We start from the raw sequence: 15,114 nt of genomic DNA on the forward strand, positions 1-15,114 counted from the left end.
TTATAAATGAACCTTTACTGCTGTGGGGGTGGGAGGGACACACACACACACACACACACACACACACACACACACACACCAAATAACACTACAATATAGCTACACAAGTTTTGATTCATAATACAGTCAAATGTTCCTGTAAAATCATGTAAATGTGTATCCAAAGGCACATGAAACCCATTTTAAAATCAACAGGAGCAATAAAAAAATTCTCCCCGAAAGCAAAAAATAGCAATGTATAAACAGATATTTGTGAAAATTCACCTCAAACCAAATTCAAATTAAATATTCAGCATGCAAAAGATAATCTGTTCCCACACGTTCACATTGGTTTTTTTTGTAATGTAATCCGAGGACGATTCAGCGACATTTCTTCTATATTAATAATAATAATAATAATAATAATAATAATAATATAGCTTCGATTCCACAATGGTTTAAAAAAAAAAAAAAGAAATAGTATTGCATCCTTCTGTGTAAATGTATTGCAACACGTCAGGTGATCAGTCCCAGTGCTACAGTAGAGTCGCGCCACAGAACCTACAGACGTCTAGACAGGAGCTCGTTCAAGTACGACGGTTTGGCGTTCTGAGTGGAGAATGGCTGCCTGCTTGAAAACAAACTCAGAAAAAAATATCTGAAATCTTATTTCTGTAGAGGTTTATGTAATCAGAATCAGTTCTGACTCTGTAAGACAGCAGTGGTATCTATGAAGATTGCAGGACCGTGAATGGATCGGTCACAACCCGTAACAAAAAAAAAAAGGGGGGTAACACTACGGGGGAACCTTCATAACACATTCGTAAGGGTCACACGGGTATTCGGGGCTTGATGTAAATGTCAAAACCCTGCGACAAACATTTTTTACGAAGCATATTGCTATTGACATAAAAGAAAGAAGAAAGAACCATTCTATTATTATGGCTATTCGTCTGCTTCATTTGCATTGAAAAAGGTGTGAACTGTTTCTACTTATTACTGCAGCATTCGAAGTGAAGTACAGTAGAACCTCGGGTTACGAGTAACTTTGACGAGCACATTGGAATACGAGCATACATATTTAATTCATTGTATTAGGTTACGAGTGTTGCATCGGCCTGCGAGCTAAATTTTCGCGCCATATGGCCATTTTTGCGGGCGAGCAAAAAGTACGAACGAGACTCGAGTCTCCGAGCAGCACTCGTAGAAGCAGCGTCTTCGGGAACTGTTATTTGAGTTGTGACTTCGTGTTCGTTGTCGAGTTGTGACCGCTATCGTTCGTATTCATAGACTTTTTGCGCTGCATTGTAAAGTTAACTCTCTCGTCTCCCTCACGCCAGCCACGACTCTCCTCAAAGGTGACGCCCGAGTTAATTTGTCAATTATTTAAATTTTTTATTGTAAATTATTCATTTCTGATGTTAGGGGTTATAATTTGTACAATAATAACCATTACAAAACCTTTTAAAAAGGAGTGTATATGTGTATTTATGGAGGTGTGGAACACCGAGTGAATTTCCTCTATTTCTTATGAGAAAAATGATTTTAGGATACGAGCGTTTTAAGCTGCGAGCCCGATCCCAGAACCAATTAAACTCCTAACCTAAGGGTTCTACTGTACTGGTGCATTATTTGCAATTAAAACCTTTATGAAGCACCATTTTATTTATTCATTATTTATGTATTTATTGCAACTTTGTGACAGCGGAATGGACCATTTGAATGCCCTCCAACTAATCAGATTTGTATTTATTTATTAACACTCAGGAAGCCCTAAAGCGCATCATCGAGAACGTTGAGATATGAATGCACTGTTGATAAAAACGTATTAATATCTAATAAAAAAAATTATAACTTTAAAAGTCGATCTGCAGAGATAAAGGTTGTTCTCTCTTCGCTCTTTTATATAAAGACCATGGATTTTCTGGCATTTATATATATATATATTTATATATAAATAAATAATTGTATGCAATGTGTTACAAAGGCCCTCTATGTGTTGTAATAAATACGTTACCAAAAAAGTGCTTTTTGTGTACACTTTGCATGAAAAAAAGAAAAAAAAAAGATATGTATGCGAAGGAAAGCTTTATGAGGTGAGGTTTTCGAGTTATTTTCTGCATGTTGGATTCGGATAGAAGGAAGTCCAGTGTTGAGTTTGTGAGTCCAGTGCTCTGTTCGAATCTGAAAGTGGCCCACTCTCAAAAGACCAGTCTGCTGACAGTGCTGAAACCACCTCCTCCACCACCTCCTCCACCCGAGGGCCCACAGCTTCCCGGGGGCTCGTTGTCATCCGAGCCGTTGGGTCGAAATGAGCAGGGAGCCGAGGCGGCCTGGAGAGCACGAGCCCTGGCGTTGAGCTCCTGCTCCTGGGAGAGGGGGGAAAGAAAAAACACGAATTTATGTTTTTGCACACTTTAGTTGAACCAAAAGTTTACATCAAGACAAATGTTTACATGTACGGTATTTATTTTTGATTTGTATGCAGACGATCCATTTTGATCGACCTTCTGTAATGTTCTGGTCGGCGCTACCGTGTGACTGTTTTTGCTCGTCTCGTTGTCCTTTTCCCCTCCCCTTTTTGCACTAAATGGTGCACATGTGCGCTTTGCGTTGTCAGTTTAGAGTTCTGTGTAGTTCTGTGTTCCTTGTGTTCATTTATGTCGTTTGCTGCAGCGCCTTGGTCCTAAAGAACCGTGGTTTCGTGTCACTGTGTACTGAACTGTATATGGTTGAAATGACAAAGCCTACTTGACTTATTGAGCCATGACTACAGAGCGCCGAGTAAAATAAACACCACAGTGCTGTTATAGGAACCAAGGGATGGGATGGTGTGACCATGATTGAGCATTATATAGTGTGTTCTTCCACTTAGATCACCTCGACCTTGCCAGTGCTTACACATTTTTAATAATTTAATAATATTTAATTCGGTTTAATTTGTATAGCTTTGTTTTAAAGCAGCTGTACTACACAGATAAAGAGGTTCTGTAGTTGGAATGTATAAGTTTAGCCCTAATGAATGAGCCAGTGGTGACTGTGGCGAGGAAAAACTCCCTGAGATGGTATGAGGAAGAAACCTTAAGAGGAACCAAACTCGAGGGTAGCACAGAATATCCATTATAGTACAATTATTTGTTCAATGTACTGTTCAGGGAAGGTGGTTGGGCTTTGGATCCGAAGGTCATGAGTTCAAATCCCAGCCGCACCACTCCTGGGCCCCTGAGCAAGGCCCTTAACCCCATAGCGGCTCCATTGTAAAGGCATCTGCCGAGTTGAGTGATAGGGGTTTAAATTCAGAAGTGTTCGTGTGAACTGTTGTAGCAGACTGTATATTTTCATTCATCAAATCAGAGTGTATTTCTCGCATACACGTTCATACAGAATACGACGTGTAGCGAAACGTTTTTTTTACGACTGACCAACATGCAAACGGAAACAGAAAATTAAAAAATAAATAATAATAAATCTAAAGTATAAAAAGAATAATAGAAGTATAAAATATATGGATCACATTTATATTTATATACACTATAAAATATATAGACAACAATAATTGCAGTCCAAATACTTCCTCATTGTTCTTGAGGAACACAATTGTGTAATCCAGATAAAATAATACCCTCACAAGCCAGGAACAGAACACAAATACCCTCGTTTGACCACAAATCAGTTGTCTTTCTGCTAAAAAAAAGCTTGCATGGGTGTATCTGTGGAGTGCTCATGGTCTACTATACTGGATAGAGATCCATATGGTGTGTTAATAAAGGTGTACTTAGTGGTCAGTGGGTGAACTGCTGGAAAATTAACCAAATTCCATTGTAAAGGTCGATTCACACATGAATAATGCCAGGATAGTTATTTATTAGTAATTAGTGATTATTTTATCTTGTATGTGGGAAATTACTTAAAGTAAACTACCACTGCATATTTATAACATTGTATCAACTAAAGTAAAGGAATCAAACCTTCACTCATCTCGCGTCTTGGGAGCACTGAAATGTGACGCAGTAGGGAATAAAGGCGGCTTCGAAAGGCTTTAGGATCCAAATAAACACCCATTACCTCCCTCTAGTGGTAGGTTGTGTGTGCTCAATCTGCTTTTTTGAGTCACTGCTAAAAGACTGTTCTACTGTGTACAAAAGAAATCCTCTCACCTGTAAGAAGAGTTTGTTGTCTTTGGTGATGGCATCCATTAGATCTTTATGAAGAGGTGGCTCCCCATTGAACCTGGAGCCGTGAACGGTAGTTTGTGAATCCCCAGCCTGTGCTCCGAGCTCTTCCTGTTTCCTGTAAATCAGGACGTAGGCCGTGTCCTTGGGGAAGCGGCTCGTGATGTTCTGCACGGACTGGAAGTTAGTAAAGGTCACCCTGCTGTCGTTGAACAGGAACCAGTCCCTGGAGTCCTCCCCTGCACGCTCCAGTACTTCCTGCGAAGCCGTGGAGCCCTCTGAAAGTCCGATACCGGAATCCGATTCCGGACACTTGAAAGAATTCCCGGCTGACGGACTGCTCAAGTTCCTGCCGTACGAATAGTAGTGGCCGCTCTCTGACGACATCCCAGAGTGCATCACGACGGAACACAGGACATAAGGTACACGTCGTACTCCTGACTCCCGGTCCCTTTTCCCCCTGTCCGTTAATCCTTTGTCTTCCTCCTCTTTCTCTTTATGGGAAGGTTTCAACTTCTTGGCCAAGTTTTCACAACTCCCTGGAGAGTCCATTTGCACCGATGGTGGAGACGTTGAGGACGAAGACGGTGAAGATGCAGAAGAGTGGTGCTGGTGAACAGGCAGGTGCACGTGCAGCGGGATACCTACGTTGTCCAGTATTTTGTGCCGCACGTGGCACCTCGCGTCATACGAGAAGCGTAAAAGAGTGAGGACGAGGTACTCGGGGGCTGTCGCCACGTGCATGGCCCTTTCCGCCCGCTGCAGCGAGCCGCAACGTTCGCAGAAGTAACAATTCTCCTCCTCTAGGATCTCTGGTGCCAGGAAATACTCGAGCAGATCGGACAGGGACAGCGCCGCCTCGGTCTTGGGGGGTTCTACGCTGCGTTCGTCCTTTGCAGTGCCTTCGGGGTTCTCGCTGCCGCCGTTTACTGCCCTCTGGTGGAACTGAGCTGTTGAGGAGCCCGTGATTCCAGATGGGCAAAAAGCAAGAGAGAGATCAGTAAACGGTTCCTCTTTCTCAGAAACACTGTGGCACTGCAGGCAGCGGATGCTCGTGGAAAGACGACCTCCGAACATTCGCTCCACCAGAGTCCGTCTGTCATCACCAGTGTCCAGATCTTTAGTCTGATAATGAGACGGCGTTTCGGTCACATTCTGAGCTTTTGCCTCATTGTTACCCTCGGTATCAGAGGACACGGTCTTGGGATGGGCTGTCTGGAGAGCTCGGAGATCCTTCTCCTCCTCATGTAGCCTTGATGATTAAAAAAAAAAGGACGGGAATTATACAAGCATCCATACATACCCAGATTTCAAAAGCTACCAAACTACATACTGCAGTATTACAGATTATTTTAAAAAATGTGCATATGCAAAAATAACCGGTGAACTTTTAATGCGTTAATTCCCCGCCACAAACAGAATGATTAATATAAACACAGACAACCTGAAGTTCATTTGCATTATTAAAGGCTTTAAAACATGTCAGGATTACAAACATTAACATGATCAAGATGCTGGAATTCGATATACGGTGCCTCACAGAAGTATGGACACGGCCACTCTTTTATGTTTTTTTGAGCGACGCGTGTTCCTTTCATTTCTAAAATTAGATATATAACAGTATGAAGACACTTTGACTAAACAAATATAAATATACAGATGAAAAATCCTCCCTTATCATGAATAACAGGTAACACATTCAGCATCCGGACAGTTTCTCCAAACATTCCTCTGAAATGCTTTGCCGTGCCTCTTGTAAAACTTGCGAAAGGTGTTCGAAATTTCTTTCTGAACTTTTGATCCAGTTCATCACAGAGCAGGTCTATGATAGCCTTCTATGATAGATACCGTTACAGCTGACTGCTCTTTAAAGAACACTTCCACAGCTTAAATGAATGCTTCAGGTCATTGTCTTGTTGTATGGTGTCTTCTTGTTGGTTCCAATGAGCTGCAGTCCAGACGAAATTGCATGGTGTTGAAGTATTGAATGGTTCAGTATTCCTTTTACCTGGAATGAGTCTCCAACTTTCCCTGCTCCAAAACAACCCCAAGCCATTAAGCTTCCACCTACATGTTTGTCTGTTACAGCCAAAAATGTCAAATGTGAATCTGTCCACAGAACTTCCTTCCATTCATTCGCTGTCCAATTAACGTCTGTTTTTGCCTTTTACCTAGTGTGTTACGCATATATTATATATTATATAAAAATATCATTAAAAAAGGGCATGTCTAAAAAAAAAAAAAACATCAAAGGCTTTTTCACCGCATTCTGATCATCATTAAAAGAGGGACACTTTCATCTGTATATTGAATTCCACTGTAATGTCATTAAAAAAACAAAACAAATCCAAAGAATGACATTTAATGCCCCCAAAAAAGGGGCATTAAAAAACAACTACTGGGTGTACCTGTCTAAAAGGAAGCGTAGATACTCGGAACAATCCTGCTGTGAACCGGCTGTAAACCAGGGCGGCCGAGACGCTTCCAGGAAACCCCTCGGTGCGTATGCTGCTCGCTGGGTGTAGAAACATTTTCATTAAAACGACAAAATTACAAGTATTTACAAGTAGTTTTATTAGAAGTGGTCATTCAGGGTAGTGTTTACTAGCCAATAAAATCACTTTATACATTTATCGAAATTACAATTTACATGCCATTATGTTAGGACACGTAAGGTGAATAATCTATATATAGATTATTATATGATCTATATATAAATAAAGAAAACAAAAAAAAAAGTGTATAAGCCTAACAGTAACTATTATATATATATATATATATATATATATATATATATATATATATATATATTCTATATATAATATTTTTTTTTTAAATACTTCAAAAGCACAAACCTTATACCAATGTCTATGATTATAAATCTACATTAGTGTGTTTTTTCTTAAAAGGAAACTCAATCCAATAAAATACTGTCACTTGATCATTTAATCCTTTTTTTTTTTTCAATATCAACTTTGACCATGAATTAAAACAAATATGTTACTAATCAAAAACATATTAATAAATACTGTACATACTGTAATAAATTAAAGCTACATTCCGTTTTAACCAATTCCACCAAAAGTCATATGCAGTACGGACAAAAGTATTAGGACACCTGACTTTTCTGGCTTTCTGTGGTTCTTCTCCAACCTGGAGTTTTTGGATGAATTGAATTTTCCCTTAAATTTACCCTACTAGACCCAAACCTGTTCCAACATGACCATGCTCCTATGCACAAAGCCAGTTCCATGAATATATGCTTTAAAAGGTTTGGAGTGGGAACGCTTGAGTGGCCTGCTATAGAGCTCTGACCTCAACCCTAGTGAACACCCCAGGCCTTCTCTCCTCACCTCACCTCACCTACATCAGTACCCAATGTAGCTGAAGTAGTTCAAATCTCCACAAGCACAAGTGGAGTATGTTCAAAAAGCGCATCTTATTCTGAGGGACCTGTAATCCTTTTGTCCGTAAAGCATATAAAAAAAAAAAATGTAAAAAGTGACAGTTGAGGTAAAAAAAAGCAAGTGTACTGAAATGCTACTACATGCGTAGTACATGGTCACAAGAACATCAAGGAAGCTAAAGGTGGAAGTTCACCAACCTGAGTATGCGCCAAGAAAGCGAAGAGAAGCTGTAGTTTCTTCATTAGCGAATTCGAGCCGTTCAGGTTCAGAGATAACACGTTCCGTCTGAAACTGTACACGTTGTGCATTTTTACACGAGAGAAATTATTCTGGAACTTATAAGATCAGATGTTTCTCCACAGGTTAGTATGTAGGGGGGTGTAACTTACTCTGTAGCCATGAACAGCATCTGAATGATGCTGTTCAGGTAACATGTGTTGCCCAAGTTCACAAGTCCCGTCTTCCCTGTCTCCGATTTGCCGGAAAGCCTCAACAGTCCAGAGGCTAAAGAATTCGACTGAGAGGTCCAGGCACTTTGATTCAGCACATACTTGATCTTCTCTTCACCGGGTTTAGGGAGGTCCTACACCAAAAACAAACGGGTAAAGTAAAAAATGCCATGGCAGCATTTTTAACATAAAGGAATAAAAGCAGGAAAATATTCAACCATGTGGTTTTGGGATGCAGTCCAATGTAAAGCAGATACCTTTAGAATTTCTATTATATCAGAAAAAGGATTACAATGTGTTTAATAATAATAAAAAAAATGACTCCCACTCGAACCTACTTTATTCATTTATCGTTATATCTAGGAGTGTTGATACGGCGTGACATGACGCATTGTGATGATGCAAGTATTCTTCATTATTCGATTTGCAACCAGGGTGCACAAAACGAGGATTACAATTTATTTATTCCTTTTTCGAAATGGATTTATATTGTTTCTGTGTACACGAAAAAAAAAAAAAAAAAGATCAATGTGGACAATATTTCCAACCTAAAAGTCAATTTCATCTGCTGTCATTTGCACAAATGATAAATAATACAAACGCATGTTCTGAGATCGAGGACAATCAAGAAGAACATGGTGAAGACCGAGGCTGAAGTTGTCTGGGGAGGATTTTGAGGTTGTTCTTAGTTGTTCTCTTTAATGGGTGATTTTGGACCAATGATTCCGGACACGTCGCTTTCTTGTGTTTGAAATAAATCCACAAAATTTAGCGAACAGAGATTAAATATTGTGAAAATAATGCTCCACGGGTTCGCCAATGTTGAATAATGCGAAGCCAGAATGTTGGAAGAAGCCAAAATTGGATCGCTTGATAGATTTTGTGCTGATGGTTAAGCGATTATTTTAATATCCAAGTTCCTTAAAAGGAGCCCCAAACCTGAATAACTCAATCACACAATAAAATGGCAATAAACTATAAAAACATTATAAAAAACATTTTATATTTGGAGTGTCAAACGTTAGAATCCGGGATCATAACCCGCGTCATTGACCAGAGTGTTTCATTACAACCCATGCATCCGATGTCGTGGAAAGTCGACCAAAACTATGTATTAAAGTTAAGATTCATGATATAGCAGCTGTAAACGGTCATTCCTTCACCCACACTGGAGACTCCTTCCAGAAACTCGATATCTCCCTACAGAAAGCTTCACCCTAACAACAATTACACACTGTAGTACACTACAATATAGCAACATTATCAATGATTACTAAATTATTTAATCGTTAAAACTATACGATTTTGAATCTGAGAGCGTCCCTGAACTGCTTCGCGCTGTCGCGTTCCTTCCTCCCACATACAGCTGCGGTCATCATGACCATTAGGTTTGGGTTAATTAGGTTTGTACTCATTGTCAGAGCAGGGTGTACACTATTGTTGTGTTTCTGATCCAACACAACCTGGTTCTATCGGATAGAACGTTCGCTTAAACCGTTTCTTTTGAAGAGCGTTCACATAATTGGAGCGAGATGTAGAAAGCAGGAGGTTCCTAACCACGTTTGGTGGTCAAAAGTTACCCGATTATAATGTTCCGAAGAAACCGAGTATCTGTTTAGGGCTCAACATATACATATATATCTCCATTTGGATACCTTAATGGAACTAATCCAATCAGAATTTCTCACCTTAATGACTTCCAGGATGCTGTCATAGAGGTCAGGAAAGCCAGAGTACTGGTACATCATGCAGTGGATGAGCTCGGTGAACTGCAGCAGGAAGGCTTTGCTGGTAGGAAGGCCGTCGCTTTGCAAAGACTTCACCAGCGGGACCACGTGAGGGACCACCTGTCTCACCAGGAAAAGGACTTTCATTAGGAATCCTAATTACTCCTGCATTCACATACACAGAACTCTTCATCACATCTTCAACACACGTCATACTTCTTTATACACCTGTGTACTGCAATGATTTAAAATCCCACAATCCTATGAGAAGAGGATCTGGTTCTTCTCAAAAGTTTCTTCTCGTAAGGTCTCGGGTCAAGTTTTAAGGCGAAGGGGAAAAAAACTTCCCGAGACCTCACAAGAAGAAACTTTTGGAAACAGAGAGATGTTTAATGTTCAAATTATGCATATTGCTGAATAGATTTGGTTGATGCTTTTGTGATGGTCTTACCAGGTGGAAGGCCTCTGGTGAGTGCTGGAAGCTCAGCAGCATGTGAGAGAGGACTGATAATGCTCCCGGTCTCACTATGGGGTACCACAGACGATTAAAGACCTACAGCCAAAAAATAATAAAAAAAATACATGCAACCATAAAAGTACTGAAAGAGAGAGAGGACACATACTTTGCTACTGCATTTATTTGGGGAGTCATATTAACGTTCAAGGACACGAGACACGTGCACAAGTGATGCGTCAAATAACTGCAAAATATGTGCATATATTGTTTTGTTCAATGTTCGGGATTCCGCCCCAAATACCAGTCTATAAAGTGACACCATGTAAACCAACCCTCCAAAATGTAAACAACTAAATGCCACTGTTTTGGGTCAAAGTGTCAAAAACAACCCGAATCTGAGAACTTTCCATCGGTTGGGTGTAGGGGTTCATTCAGACCAAGTAAAAGCCACATCTGATTGCGATTGAAAATGAAGATCGTGAGATTGAAACAGGTAGAATTTGGCCCTTTGTGGAAAAGATTGGTTGCTCTAAAGGTTTGAATGATAAATAATGCATGAGAGCAAACTCCTTTGATGCTCTCGCTATACCTGAAATTCAAACATTTAATATAATCTTATATACGAAGAGTTTTGGCACGTCAAAAATATTGTCGGTGACAACAGAGCAATAATGATGAACAACGGTGACATTTGGTCGTCCATATAGGGGAAAAAAAATAGGTCCACAGATGGCACCTGATAGATACATGGGCTTCCTTATGAACCCAGATTAATCCCCTGTACATTTTGGAATACTATCTGTTGCATGTCTATAATGCATCAGGTGCAGTGTTTTACACAAAAGCCTGTCCGTCTGAGCATGTGCGTACCAGTTCGATTTTCAACAAAGTGACATCGATGAGGATGGTGAACTTCTGCACGGCAGCCAGCCCCTTCAGAAGAGCGATAACCCAGATGTCTACGTGATTGGCCAGCGGCCATGAGAGCCAATCGATCATTCTGAGGGAACAGAGAGAGAAAAAGAGAGGGAAGAAATAAAAGCATGTCCATGGCGGAACAGTGTTCACCTAAACAAAAAACGACAGATCAGACAACCTCCTGACCTCTTACCCTATTTTAGGTTCTTTGCGTTAAAGCCCAAATATATTAGTGCACAAAACTTTAGACAAAGATCCAAATCATTCGAAAACAATTCTATCAGCTAAAGGGAGAATAAAGAGGTGCTTTCACCGTAGCTAAAATGTTTCCTAAAAAAATAAAGTGAGTGGAGTGAGAACTGACCTGCTGAGGGCCTGGGTCATGCTGGCGTCCTTGACATTTTGGTCGGTGGTGAGGCTCTTGATGAGGACTTTGATCATCTCCAGGGGGATGTGCTGCACCAGACTAGCCAGAGCAATGGATGGCTCAAAGGATGGATCTACAACCGACATACACACATCTCTAAATTTCTAGGCTTCACAACGTAGTTAACATGTACACCGTTTTTTCAGATTCGGTGGACTGTTCACGAGACGTTATCTAATCCGACGCGGTGTTCACGTGTGCCGGCGCTTTCGATCGGAATGGCTCTGTGACACATCAGCTTATGTCCTGCCTCATCAACACGGAGTTCTGTTATTTCTCATGCGTCCCGTTTTTATGTAAAGTGGAGCTCTTAATTTGTAGGCATACTACTGCTGGAAGATACGGCTGAAGCTGAGCTTTTCTCTAAGGAGCATCTCTACACTACCCCTCCCTCTACACTACCCCTCCCTCTACACTACCAAGCAAAAGCGTGTGGATGAAGGTCCGTAATGAGGACTGGTGGGAGCGTATTGTTGGAATTTAGTAGAAAATAGTTTTTTTTGTTCAAAAATCCAATTCTCCTTTTTTTTGGTGTCGCGGTTTTGTTATACAAACTCGGGAAGCTGCGCCGAATTAAGTGTTCACAAGAGCTCAGTAAAAATGTGTATATCTTGGGAATAATAATGGAGCTGATGGGAGATCTGATACGGATGCCGAATGAAGCGGAGGCTTCGGAAATCGCACGGAGATTTGAGGAAGCGTGTTTTGTCCCTCGAGTAATGGGACTTATCGAACCAGTCGTAGTTGAGTAACAACATTTCTCCTGTACTCGATTGACAAAAAAAAAGAAAAAACACACACGTGATGGGAAATGAATTGCGCTGAAAAGCACCTATTCTTCCCTTACGTCTTACTGTCTTCTGACTAACGTACTGTACGAGAGCTATAGTTTCTGTGCGTATGAAAAAATAAATAAAAAGTTGCAGTAGCCCCTGACCTGTTGAGGAGATAACAGCGAACACTTCCTGCAGTGAGGGAAGAATCGTGGCTGGTTCTGCCTTCCAGATGCCCTGCAGCAACGCAGCCACGCAGCCCACCTGCCTAACGTATCGTCTCAACTCCGCCTCCTCGGCCGCTGAGCACTGAAGATGTGCGAACGTGCGCACCAGCTGTTGGCAAAACGGCACTGCGGCTTTGTTGCGCGGCACACACTGGGGAAAGTCGCTGAGCAGCGTGGCGAGTTTGCTGCAGAACGTGGCGTTGGGTCGCTCGCACACCATGCGCAGGACCTCGGTCTGCAGCGTCGGGGCGAGCTCGAGCACAGCCGGGCAGCTGATGAGGAGCCTCAGGCAGCCATGCAGGAAGTCCAGTATGGTCAGATCACGGGGGTCCAGAGGGCCGTAGCCCTGACGCAGCAGCTCCAGGACGTAATCTTTACTGAGGAACCGGGCAAACTCGTCGCGGTGGTATCGCGCGTAGGCTTCCTGCACCTGGAGACCCACCTGCCGCTGGAAGGCGTCCTCGCCGAGCAGGATGAGGCGTGCAGTCAGATGGTACAGGGCCTGACACTGATCCGGGGTCACTTCTTTCTCAGCCGCCTCCACCACCATCTTCACTATGGCTCGCTTAACATGGACCGGGTGAGACGAGCTCACCAGACCTTCCAGAATCTTATCCATTATGGAGCTCTACTGCACCATGGGGAGGCTGGAGAGGACAGGAACTGCTGTACGGAGAAGATGTGCACAGGGAGAGATGCGAAAACGTGTTAAAAAAAAAAAAACATACACACACACACACACACACACATGTATATGTATGTATATATATATATATATATATATATATATATATATATATATATATATATATATATATATATACACACACACACACACACACACACACACACACACACACACACACAAATCATACTACTTTTACTCTGTGTTAATGAACTCTGAGATCATGAGAAAGAACATTGTAGTGTGATAAACATTTACTTTTACAGCATTTGGCATAGGCCCTTATCTCATTTGTGCAACTAAACAGTTGAGGGATAAGGGCCTTGATTAAGGGCCCAGAGGTGGGAATAGATCTTCAAAGAAATTTGGTATGGGCAACAAACACACACACATACACACACACACACACACACACAATCACATTGCCCAAAGGAGTGAATATTTCAATATCTTTTTTTTTTCTCTTCAACATCCATGTTACATTTACACCTTTATCCAAAACAGGTTTCAATGATCTCATCTATATATTGGGTTAAGGGTCTTGCTCAAGGGCAAAGCAGTGGCAGCTCAGTGGGGATGGGATTTAAACTTACAACCTTCCACATAAAGAACAACGTCTTAACCACTGAGCTGCCACTTCCCTCAGAATCACAATGAGATTAAAGAAGATCTTAGATCATCATCTAAGAAGATCTGAGACGATCATTTGAGACGATCATTTGAGATGATCAATCATTTGAAAAGATCCTAGACGACTATTTGAGAAGATCATAAACAATCATTTTAAGAAGATCTTTTGAGAAGATCATAAACAATCATTTGAGAAGATCCAAGGCAATCACCTGAGAAGAACTGAGAAGATCTGAAAAGTCTAATCCAAAGTAAAAAATATGAATGCAACAACAGAGCCAGAATCTGATCAGACTAAACATATTTCCATTTTAGAAAGATGTAATAAAATATTATATCATGAAGTGCTTTTAATATTTCATGCAGAAAAAAAAAAGAAAAAAAGGCATTTTCTAATCTAAATGACTGAGCATCATATAAATATACACATTAATTCAGTAAATAATAAAAAACTATTTAAAAAATGGGGTTTCAATATTTTTTCTAATTAAATATTAATTTAAAAAAAAAACAAGAAACATTTGTGTATTGATGATGATCATGCAGCAAAGCTACAATTATTAGCAATTTAGCTTAGCATCTTATAGAGCTTTCTATGACGAAACCCGATCAATTATCTTAAAAGTATTAGACACGAAAAATAATTAAGATATTGTATTAATAAATATTGGTAAATATTTACCCTTTGTGAATCTAATTTATATAAATCAACTAATCAGATTTGATTAGGAAAAAACCCAACAAAGCCCCAATACCAATGTCTTTTTAAACAGACATCGATATTTTACTACCCGCTTTACGGCAAACCAACATCCTGCGCCTGGATTGGCCAGTGATTTAAGCCACCAATCAGTAAGGCTAAAGTTTGTTCAAATTAGCCAATCGCAAAGCACAAAGAGAAAAACGGGTAGGAACTAAACAACTCTGTCGGCAGGCCAGAGGACTACACTGACTTAACAGAATTTTGGCCGTTTCAATGTTTAGTTTCTGGTATAAATAAAAACCAAATTAACATCAAAAATAGACTCACCGATTGTCATTTTACACGATTCATGAACAAACTCTAACGAGGAGCTTCATTAATTAATTTAATCCGGTTTTATCTTAACGCAGTGTTTTGATTATACTTCAATGCGACAATCAGCTGATGAACAATTACGTCATCATCCTGCGACCGGCTATAAACCAGGACCTTGTAGGGCTTTCTGAAATTGTGCCAGTTTTTTTTTTTTTTTTTTTAAGAAAGGAATATTTTTTAAGCAT

The 15,114-nt window shown here is 40.5% G+C and overlaps 1 protein-coding gene across 6 annotated transcripts in view; it reads right to left on the minus strand.

Moving 5' to 3' along the window:
• Positions 1–15,114, minus strand: part of usp38 (ubiquitin specific peptidase 38) — a 21,725-nt gene continuing 6,611 nt past the window's right edge. Inside the window, exons 1-12 of one of the 6 annotated variants that reach the window (XM_046870583.1) lie at positions 14,882–15,004; positions 14,064–14,092; positions 12,474–13,202; positions 11,474–11,609; positions 11,062–11,191; positions 10,186–10,287; positions 9,696–9,854; positions 7,948–8,141; positions 7,756–7,849; positions 6,560–6,666; positions 4,137–5,403; positions 1–2,348 (exon numbers count right to left, since the gene is read on the minus strand). In XM_046870583.1, coding sequence (XP_046726539.1) covers positions 2,181–2,348; positions 4,137–5,403; positions 6,560–6,666; positions 7,756–7,849; positions 7,948–8,141; positions 9,696–9,854; positions 10,186–10,287; positions 11,062–11,191; positions 11,474–11,609; positions 12,474–13,155 — 3,039 coding nt within the window. In that variant the 5' untranslated portion in view covers positions 13,156–13,202; positions 14,064–14,092; positions 14,882–15,004 and the 3' untranslated portion in view covers positions 1–2,180. Of the gene's footprint in view, positions 2,349–4,136; positions 5,404–6,559; positions 6,667–7,755; positions 7,850–7,947; positions 8,142–9,695; positions 9,855–10,185; positions 10,288–11,061; positions 11,192–11,473; positions 11,610–12,473; positions 13,203–14,063; positions 14,093–14,533; positions 14,700–14,881; positions 15,020–15,114 lie in introns of those variants that run through there. The other 5 variants (XM_046870549.1, XM_046870540.1, XM_046870573.1 and 2 more) reach the window with 5 other exon arrangements.

This window comes from Silurus meridionalis, chromosome 2 (genome assembly GCF_014805685.1).
Source record: "Silurus meridionalis isolate SWU-2019-XX chromosome 2, ASM1480568v1, whole genome shotgun sequence".
Classification (NCBI taxonomy): domain Eukaryota; kingdom Metazoa; phylum Chordata; class Actinopteri; order Siluriformes; family Siluridae; genus Silurus; species Silurus meridionalis.